Raw genomic sequence first — 10,689 nt, forward strand, 5'->3', positions numbered from 1 at the left:
TGAACTCTGCAGCTTTCCCTCGAGAGTCACTGGACGCAGGTGCGAGGGCCGGAGGGAGAGCTTGAAAGAAACATCAAAGGCTCGAGACCCGACGAAGGAGGGAGGAAGGAGTGGGAGAGAAAGAACGTACATATACCTAAATACACACACACACACACGTACGCACATGCATCCACACACACACGTACACACGTACACACATGCACCCATACGCACACACATACGCACACACATGCACACACATGCACACACACACACATGCACACACATACACATGCACCCTCACGCACACGCACACGCACACACATACACACACACACACTCGCACACAAACACACGCACACACAGACACACACACACACACACACACACACACACGCACACCCCCCCACACGCACCCATGCTCCCCACGCCCCACCCCACCACACATACACACCCCTAATTCATATCCTCGAGTTCTTCTTCATCATCTTTCTTCTTCATCATCTCCATTTCCTCATATTTATTTCGCTCTCCCTTCCCTTCCCACTCCTTCCAAACTTCACATCTAAGCCTCCCCCCACACCCCCCCTTCCCCTCCCCGCCGCCCCACCCCCCTCCCCGCCCCATCATTCACGGAATCGAGCACCTCAGGCGGCCGAGAGTGCATATATCCCGCAAAACTTCTTAACAAGTTTCGAAAGAAGGGAAAACGAAAAAAGAGACGCAAAAGAAAGCAAGAAAACGAAAGAAATAACGATAAATATTGCAAAAGATTATACAAAATGAAAAAAAAACGAAGGAAATATCGATTAAAAATTGAAAAAAACGAAGGAAATAACGTAAAAAAATGCAAAAAAACAAGAACAAAAGAAAAAAAACGTAAAAACGAAGAAAATGCAAAACAAATCAAAATATAAAAACCTTAAAATACAAAAATACAATCGAAAAACAATAAAAGAAAGAAAGAGAGAGAGAAAAAAAAAGAATAAAGGAAAGAAAGAAAAAAAATCCGTGGACGAGGCACCGTATATCAGAACTTGGCCTGAATGCTCACAATTAGCGTGATAATGAACGCCCGTAATCGGCCATAAACACCCACGCTCCGCCAATAACTTTAGGCCGGAGTGTTGCTAGGACGAGGGAGGGAGGGGGGGGGGAGGGGGAGGGGGTGAAACGGCCTACGAATGTAAACATTTATACGAACGCTCTCTTGGTGGTCGGTGGCTTCTCGTCTCATTTTTTGGCTTTTTTTTTCGTTTACTTTTTGATTTTTGATTTTTGTTTCGTCTATTTTTCTTATGTCTCTCTCTTTCTCTCTCTCTTTCTCTCGCTCTCTCTTCTGAAACATTTATACGAACGCTCTCTCCGTGGTCGGTAGCTTCTCGTCTCATGTTTTGCCTTTTTTTCGTTTACGTTTTGATTTTTGATTTTTGTTTCGTCTATTTTTGTTATGTCTCTCTCTCTTTCTCTCTTTCTCTCGCTCTCTCTTCTGAAACATTTATACGAACGCTCTCTTCGTGGTCGGTGGCTTCTCGTCTCATGTTTTGCCTTTTTTTCGTTTACTTTTTGATTTTTGATTTTTGTTTCGTCTATTTTTCTTTTATGTCTCTCTCTTTCTCTCTCTCTTTCTCTCGCTCTCTCTTTTCAAACATTTATACGAACGCTCTCTTCGTGGTCGGTGCCTTCTTGTCTCAATTTTTGGCTTTTTTTTCGTTTACTTTTTGATTTTTGATTTTTGTTTCGTCTATTTTTCTTTTATGTCTCTCTCTTTCTCTCTTTCTTTGCCTTCTCGACTCTTTTTTTTTTCGTTTGCTTTTTTATTTTTTGTTTTTGTTTCGTCTATTTTTCTTTTATGTCTCTTTCTCTCTCTCTTTCTCTCGCTCTCTCTTCTCAAACATTTATACGAACGCTCTCCTGTCAGGGAATTTCCCTTTGCTTTTTTCACCTTTTATTTCTTTTTACTTCTATTTTCTTCCTTCTTTCTCTTTTTTAATATTTCTTTCGTCTATTCGTTTTCTTATGTTTTTTTCCCTTTTTTTCTCATTTTATTTTTGTTTCGTCTATTTTTCTTCTCTCTCTCTCTCTCTCTCTCTCTCTCTCTCTCTCTCTCTCTCTCTCTCTCTCTCTCTCTCTCTCTCTCTCTCTCTCTCTCTCTCTCTCTCTCTCTCTCTCTCTCTCTCTCGTAGGGGATTTCCCTTATTTTTTGGTTCTTTTCTGTTTTCTCTTTTTTATTTTTTTCCGTCTGTTCCTCTTATTATTTTTTTTCTTTACTTTTTTTCTTTTCAAACATATATACGGGAATTTCCCTTCTTTTCTTTTTTGCCTCTTTTCCTTTTTTTCTATTTTTTCTCTCTTATTTATCTTTGTTTCGTCTATTCCTCTTATTATATTTGTCTTTTTCTCAAATATTTTATACGAAATCCCTTCATTTTTATGCCTCTTTTTCCTTACATTTTCTTCATTTTTCTCATTCTTCTTTTCTGTTCACATATTTTCTTTTATTTATTCCACGTGTTATGCCTTTTTTTCTTTTTTCTTTCTGTCAGCGAGTTTTCCATCCGTCGGAAGTTCTCCTTCCTCTTTGCCTCTTTTTATCATATATTTTTTTTTATTCCTTCTTTTCTGTTCTTATTTATTTATTTATTCATTTCCCTACTGCTATGACATTTGATTTTGCCTTTTTGCTATCTTTTTCTGTTTTTCTTTTTCTTTTTCATTTATTTTGTTTTTTGTTTTGTTTTTCTTCTTTTTCTTTCTATTTATTCATTCATTTATTCATTTATTCTTTTTTTGTTGTTTTTCTTTTTAATTCTCTCTGTTTATTCATTCATTTATTTATTTTTTTCTTCTTTTTCTCTCTGTTTATTCATTCATTTATTCTTTTTTCTTTTTCTTCTATTTCTCTCTATTTGTTCATTCATTTATTCATTTATTTTGATTCGTCTATTCTTTTCGTTATGCCTCTTCTTCCCCCTTTTATTCCCAAGTTCCCCGTTTCTCCCTTATCTCCTTTACTTTTTTTTCCTTTTCATTTCTCATTTTTTCCATTTTTTGTTTTATCTTTTCTCTCCTTTCCTCCTCTTATGCCTTTTTCATTTAAAAAAAATCTTTCTTGTTTCATATTCTACCCTTGTTTTCCTTTTTTTTTCTCTCTCTCTCTCTTCTTTTCTTACTAATTTCATCCTTTTTTTAAAATCTTTTTACATTTATCTTTTCTCTCTCGTTCCCTACTTTCGCCTCGGTATTCGGTCATTTATTATTTTTTTTCCCCATTTTCTTTCTTTTTTCGTTTCTTCCAAACTCTCTTCTTTCTTTTCTTCTTTTCCATCTTCCTTTCCCTCTTTTTCTCCCTTTCTTTCCCCTCTCTTCCATTTCTTTCCCTTTCTTTTCTCCTTTGCCCCCTCTTTTCTCTTCTTCCTCCCATTTCTTTTCTCCTGTTCCCTCCTCTTCCCTCTTTCTTCCATCTTTTCCCCCTTTCTTTCTCACAATCTCCTGTACTCCCCCTCCTCTCTCTCCACTTTTTTTACTCCCAATCTTTTTCTTATTTTTCCCTTTTTTCCAACTTCCCCACTTTTTTTCTCCCTTCCTTTTCTCCTTTTCCCCTTCTCCTTCCTCCCCCTTCTTCTCCCCCTCCCTTCCCCTCCTTTTCCTCTCTCTTCTGCCTCCCTTTCGCCACGATATTCGGGCCAATCACGCGAAGGAAGACGAAGTTGAGGGGAAATTAGTGGTCAACGCCCATCGAGAGGAGCGTGGGCGTGAATAGTGTCTCTTTTTCAGTTCTTTTGAGATCGGGGGAAGAGGGGAAGGAAGGGGGGAAGGGGGAGGGGGAGAGGGGAAGGAAGGGGGGGGAGGGGGAGGGGGAGAGGGGAAAAGGGGGAGAGGGGAAGGAGGGAAGGAGAAGGGGAGTAAGGGAAGGGAGAAGTATGGGATTGCAGGTGAGGGGGGAAGGAGGGAAGGGGAAGGAGAGTGGAGAAAGAGGGGGAGGATAACGGGTGCAGGTGTGTCGATTGAGAAGGGGGTGGGGGAGGAGGAAGAGGAGGGAAAGAGAGGGGAGAGTAGGGAGGCGAAAGAGAAGAGCAAAAAAGGCCCTCTTTGAGATCTTTCAGGGAGGGCGCAGGTGTGCAGGATGAAGGCGAGGGAAGAGGGGAAAGGAGAGAGGAAAGAGAGGAGATGTAGGTGAAGGGGAGAGAGGGAGAAGAAGGGGAGGAGGGGAAGAGGGAGATGGAGAGAGGAAAGAGAGGGGATGTAGGGGAAGGAGAGATAGGGAGAGGAAGGGGAGGAGGGGAAGAGGGGGATGGAGAGAGGAAAGAGAGGGGATGTAGGGGAGAAGGGGAAGAGGAGGATGGAGAGAGGAAAGAGAGGGGATGTAGGGGAAGGAGAGAGAGGGAGACGAAGGGGAGGAGGGGAAGAGGGAGATCAAGAGCGAGAAGGAGAAGGAGAGCAGAGCAGGAGGAGAGGAGAGGAGGGGAAGAAGAAAAAGCGAAGAAGACGAAGGAAGGGGGCGAAAAGTGAAGCGAGGGAAGGGTGAGGAACAAGGGAAAAGAGAAGAATAAAGAAGAGGAGATTATAGAGGCGAGAGGAGGGAGAGGAAAGGGGGAATGGAAAGCGACACCTTAGGTATTCCGGAGAAGGTGGAAGCGAGCTGGAAAGAAGACGAGGGAAACAAACGAAAACAAATATAACACTTATTCTAACTCGCCAAAGATTTAAAAAAAAAAGGAAGTCACGAAGGACAAAATAAAGGTCTAATTAAGAGAAGATGTCATTATAATCCTGCTGGAAGTAGTCGCGTGCAACAGCCTGCAAATACCACCGCTAATGCCAGGTTTCAATGTCGTTAATGGCCAGAGTGCCCAGGGTGGGGGGGGGGGGCGGGGCGGCGCTCCCCCGGTCGGCGAGGGGCGGCCCGAGAAGGAGAGCTCGGCTGGCTCGCTCGCAAGAATTCTTTTTATATTCCTTATAGATTTATGTAGATAATTGCGTTTGTGCGTATATGTTTAGAAATGTATGTATATATATTGTTTATATATAGATACATTTATAAATACATGCACACACGGTCACACACACAATATATGTGTGTGTGTGTGTGTGCGTGTGTTTGAATATACAGCCTCTGGGGAAGAAACCATTCAAGAAGTTAAATATTCCAAAACTTGAGGAGGAAGAAGTCGCTGCTGACCTTGTCCTCGACCCGGCCCTAGAACCTCGACGACTTGGACTTACGAAGATCTCCTGCCAACGAAATCTGGTCCGCCTTGAACTGCTTAGGCGTACCTGGGTCTATCATGGAGGAAGAACTTATAACAAAGATAACCATGTCTATCTTTGTTGAAGAGACCGCAGAATTGCCCTGGACGACCCTGCATTTGAACCAAAGAAAGCATTCAACCCTATCTGCAAGAGAGTTTAGTATTTGTCGAAGTTGTACGGATAAAGGCACATCAACAAATCAGTGGGTATTCATTTCTATAGAAGAGACTGCAAATGCTTTTAATAATACTTTTGAAAAATATCTATGCCCCCCCCACCCCCGTCATACAGCTCTTTAGCCCTCCTTAGTTAGACGGGACAATTCTCGTCGTAGACTAGGCCAAGATCCGAATAGGTAGATTAATGGCCTTAAATAGGCTACTGAACCATCCATTCATTCTCTGTCAACGAGGAAGTCATTCACTGCCTCCTACAAGTATCAGTCAACCAGGAATTATATAGCCAGCCTCTAGGATACTCAGAGAGCCCTCAAAACCTATCCAGCAGAAAGTGCGTCTACTTCACATACTATGAATTTATAACGTGTCTGACAGAGATTCGAACCCTCACCGCCACTGCAAAGAAATCACAAGACGGGCACTCTATCCCGCGGACAGAGTGCCCGTCTTGTGATTTTTTTGCAATGGCGGTGAAGGTTCGAATCTCTGTCAGAGAGGTTATAAATTCATGATATCAATGCGGCCAGTGCATTATTCCATCTTCCATTCAGATACTATACACGTTGAGGTAGACAAGTCAGGGAAATCCGTCCTCATCCACAAACGAGTTGACACCTTCTATTGTGCCATATCGCAGGATTTAAGGGTTGCCTTCGCTCCGAACCTTTACCCTCAGGAGAGAAACCTTTTAGAGTTGTGACGACCAAAGGGTAGATCAACTTCTATCTAAATCCGACGAAATCCTCGTCAGAATCCTCCTAAATCGCTTCGGCTGAACAGGGACGCCCTTTCCGAGAGCCAGTGCCGGCTTCTGTGCCATGAGACGGTGGACAATGTTCACAAGAAAGCCTCAGGAGGAATACCAAGAAGAAGAAAAAAGGAGAAAATACTACAACACCACAGACCCCCCCCCCCCTCCCAGGCGCTTGGCACTCCCAACGAAGAGGACCTCGGAAGGGTAATGGCTGAATTTGGCCAAGGGGCGTCGCGGCGGGACTGTCAAACGCCAGAAGCCTTTCCAGCCACAGGAATCCTGACGCAGATGTCCTCTCTCTCGCGCCGGCATGACTGCTGTCCACACTCGCCTTTCCCAGCGGCCTTGAACTACACAGCGGATCTTGGCCGGTCGACCTTCCTGGCGCTATATGTATATATATACATATATATATATATAGATGAAGATATATATATATATATATATATATATATATATATATATATATATATATATATATACATATATACATACATGTATATATACATATATAAGTATATATATGTAAATATATATATATATATATATATATATATATATATATATATGCATATATACATATATATACATACATGTATATACATATATATGTATATATATATATATATATATATATATATATATATATATATATATATATATATATATATATATATATATATATATATATATATATATATATATATATATATATATATATATATATATATATATATATATATATGTATGTATGCATCTATACCTATATATGTATATATGTGTGTGTGTACACACACACACACACACACACACACACATATATACATACACATGTGTATGTGTGTTTATGTATGTACGTATTTGTGCGTGTGCGTGTGTGTGAGCACACAAGCGCGCATGCATGTAAATAATGTCATCCAATAAAGCCGCGCTTTATCGCTCCGAAGACTCAATATCGTGTGGCTAGAAATGTTTTTATCACTTTCTTGCCGCCGAGCCCTTATTGCGCCGGGAAGACGCCTCCTCCTCCTCAAGGTCCATATTGGCTTCTCACCGTAATGAGAAATATGAAGCCAAAGTCAAGTCGCTGAACTTCACTTACGGTGAGGCCGAATCTCCGAAGCTAATCAAGTTGGGCCGAGTTTCGGATCCGACGGACGGGCTTATAAACAAAGGACGCCTCTTGATTGCACACGAGAGACCGTCCTTTGCTTAATCAGGGGCGGGGGCTTCGTCGGAGGAGGCTGCGGAGGAGGAGGCTTCGTCGGAGGAGGCTTCGGAGGAGGAGGCTTCGGAGGAGGAGGCTTCGTTAGAGGAGGCTTCGTCGGAGGAGGAGGCTTCGGAGGAGGAGGCTTCGTTGGAGACTTCGTCGGAGGAGGCTTCGTCGGAGGAGGAGGCTTCTTCGGTGGAGGCTTCGTCGGAGGAGGCTTCGGAGGAGGAGACTTCGTCGGAGGAGGCTTCTTCGGAGGAGGCTTCGTTGGAGACTTCGTCGGAGGAGGCGTCGTCGGAGGAGGCTTCGTCGGAGGAGGCTTCTTCGTCGGAGGAGGCTTCGTCGGATGAGGAGGCTTCGTCGGAGGAGGCTTCGTCGGAGGAGGCTTCGTCGGATGAGGCTTCGTCGGATGAGGAGGCTTCGTCGGATGAGGCTTCGGAGGATGAGGCTTCGTCGGATGAGGAGGCTTCGTCGGATGAGGAGGCTTCGTCGGATGAGGCTTCGGAGGAGGAGGCTTCGTTGGAGACTTCGTCGGAGGAGGCTTCGGAGGAGGAGGCTTCGTCGGAGGAGGCTTCTTCGGAGGAGGCTTCGTTGGAGACTTCGTCGGAGGAGGCGTCGTCGGAGGAGGCTTCGTCGGATGAGGAGGCTTCGTCGGAGGAGGCTTCGTCGGATGAGGCTTCGTCGGATGAGGAGGCTTCGGAGGAGGAGGCTTCGTCGGATGAGGCTTCGGAGGATGAGGCTTCGTCGGATGAGGAGGCTTCGTCGGATGAGGAGGCTTCGTCGGATGAGGCTTCGGAGGAGGAGGCTTCGTTGGAGACTTCGTCGGAGGAGGCTTCGGAGGAGGAGGCTTCGTCGGAGGAGGCTTCGTCGGAGGAGGCTTCGTCGAATGAGGCTTCGGAGGAGGAGGCTTCGTTGGAGGAGGCTTCGTCAGATGAGGCTTCGTTGGAGGAGGCTTCGTCGGGGGCTTCGTCGGAGGAGGCTTCTTCGTCGGAGGCTTCGTCGTCGGAGGCTTCTTCGTCGGAGGCTTCGTCGGAGGAGGCTTCGTCGGAGGAGGCTTTTTCGGAGGAGGCTTCGTCGGAGGAGGCTTTTTCGGAGGAGGCTTCGTTGGAGGAGGCTTCGGAGGCCGCTTGTCACGTGGCTTCGTTTCGGGCGGGGGGGTGGGGGTGGGTGGCAGGGGGTAGGGGAGGGAGGTTAAGGCGCGTTTTCTTTGTTTTTGGTTTTGTTTCGTTTTATTTCTCTCTCTCTCTCTCTCTCTCTCTCTCTCTCTCTCTCTCTCTCTCTCTCTCCCTTTCTCTCTCTCTCTCTCTTTCCCCCTCTCTCCCTTTCTCTCTCTCTCTCTTTCCCCCTCTCTCAATCTCTCTCTCTCCCCCTCTCTCAATCTCTCTCTCTCTCTCTCCCAACGGAAAGAGAGAGAGAAATTTGTTGAAATTGAAGGAATGGAGTGTTTTGAGAACAAAAAAAGTAAAAAAATAATAATAATAAAAATAAATAAAGAAAGAAAGAAAGAAAATAAAATAAGAATCTTTGGATTGTGAAAATCATAAATCAAATAATAAAACAAATTAAAATAGAAAGAGAATAATGAAAATATCATTCTCTGCTCTATCCTTCCCTGTTCTTCCTTCAGAATAAAACTCAAAATACCAGAGACAAAATACCTTTTTCTAGAATACAAGATACCGCATCGTATCAAAACAAACTAATAAGAAAAATAATAATAATATCCCACCAAAATATAGTTATCACCTGAAAAAAATAACTTCACTGAATACGTAAAAGAAAGCAAAAGAACGTAAACAAAAGAAAATAACTGAAAGGAAACGAAACGAGGCAATAGAAGAATAAAAGAAGAAAGGGAAACCTGGCAGAGTTGACACTAGGAGGGAGTTAACGCGCTGGAAATAATGACGATTCTTACCGCTAGATGGCACTGATACTCGCATCGTACGCCCACCTCTTGCTTTCCTTGCTTAGCGCTAAGATAGAGAAAATAAGAAAAAAGAAAGAAAGAAAGCAAAAGAGAAGAAAAAGAGACAACGGGCTGATATTAATGACCGAGAGAGAAAAAATAAATAGATAAAGACACAAAGGCCGATAATACGAACTGGGATTAACGGTCAAAAGTTCAAATTAGGTCATTTAATTTTCTTCTCCATACGTATCTCAATGGTTTATATAAGAATAAATTTTCCATCTAACTGTAATTTCAACTTCAATTTGAAACCAGCCATGCAAGGTAAGTGGGTAGGCCTACAGAACGAAATCTATTTTATGAGTAATGCTTGCTGAAAATTACATAGGCCTAATCACGGTCTAATTTTACAGTTAGAGAGTTAATTTAGGATTTTATAATTCATTTCTAATCAGGTTTTAGGCTTAGTAACAATACTATAACTATTATTACTTCTACTTATGTTACTGCTACTACTGTTGATGTTTCTATTAATAAATGTTTTGTTTTATCAATGAAAATATGCTTACTGTCTAGTCTAGCTTTGACTTAATTGATAATTTGGTTTTCTTGTAGATAAAGTTTATTGAATTATTGTTATCGGGAAGAATATTCAGGAGTGACTATTTTATTATGATAATTATTTTGTTAACTAAAAAAAAAAAAAAAAAAAAAAAAAAAAACGTATATGTCACCATTCTTTTAGTATCCTTGTATTTTCCCATTTTCTTTATCCTTCCCCTTCTTCTTCTTTTTTATTATCATCACTTCCTCTTCCTATTCTTCTATTTTCTTCTCTTCCCTTACCCTTCACTCCTCCTCTTCCCTCCCCCTTTCCCTTCCCTTTCACTATCACTTACTCTTCCTATTCCTCCTTCCTCCTCTACCCTTCCCCCTATCGACCCCTTCCCCTCTCCCCTTTTCTTCTATTCCCTTATTTCTTCTATTTCTTCTATTCCCCTCTACCTTTTCTTCTATTCCATTCCCTCTCCCCTTTCCTAGTCTTTCTCTTTCTCCTTCGTTTCCCTTCCCCTTTCCCTTACCTCCTCCTCCTCCTCCTTTCCACTCCCTTCCTTCCCCTTTCCTCCATCTTTCCCTTCCCCTCCTCCTCCCCTTCATCATCCCTTCCCCTTCACGTATTTCCTCCTTTCTTGCCTTTCATCTTCTTCCTTTTCCCCTTCGCTTCCCTTGTCATCCTCCTCCTCAACCCTACCCGTTTCCCCTTTCCTTTTCCTCCTTCCTCCTTCCCTTTCCCTCAACCCCCTTTCCCCCTTCCTCTCACTCTTCTTCCCCTTTCCCCTTCCCTTCACCCCCCTTCCTCCCTTCCTCCTTCCCCTCACCACCTTTCCCCTTTCCCTCA

The 10,689-nt window shown here is 43.1% G+C and overlaps 2 protein-coding genes across 2 annotated transcripts in view; both read right to left on the reverse strand.

The window, feature by feature from the left end:
* The window catches only part of LOC113826588 (serine/arginine repetitive matrix protein 2-like), a 1,152-nt gene extending 1,020 nt beyond the window's left edge, over positions 1-132 (reverse strand). The window contains exon 1 of the mRNA XM_070123191.1: positions 1-132. This exon is cut by the window's left edge and continues 1,020 nt beyond it. Within this exon, the coding sequence (XP_069979292.1) occupies positions 1-132 (132 nt within the window).
* A 7,248-nt stretch (positions 133-7,380) lies between these two features.
* On the reverse strand, positions 7,381-9,321 carry LOC138862038 (clumping factor A-like). The gene is made up of 2 exons (XM_070123192.1): positions 9,297-9,321; positions 7,381-8,492 (listed from the first exon to the last, which is right to left on the reverse strand). Exons 1-2 carry the CDS (start codon positions 9,319-9,321, stop codon positions 7,381-7,383), a joined length of 1,137 nt encoding a protein of 378 aa, XP_069979293.1.
* Positions 9,322-10,689: the final 1,368 nt, after the last annotated feature.

Source organism: Penaeus vannamei, chromosome 6 (assembly GCF_042767895.1).
Source record: "Penaeus vannamei isolate JL-2024 chromosome 6, ASM4276789v1, whole genome shotgun sequence".
NCBI classification, from domain to species: Eukaryota; Metazoa; Arthropoda; class Malacostraca; order Decapoda; family Penaeidae; genus Penaeus; species Penaeus vannamei.

What these genes read in the sequence shown, in the direction of transcription:
- LOC138862038 (XM_070123192.1), bottom strand. Translation starts at nt 9,321, where the DNA reads ATGCGAGTATCAGTGCCATCTAGCG. An exon ending in AGTATCAGTGCCATCTAGCG is followed by an intron (nt 8,493 to 9,296) that starts GTAAGAATCGTC and finishes CGGCCTCCGAAG; the next exon opens with CCTCCTCCAACGAAGCCTCC.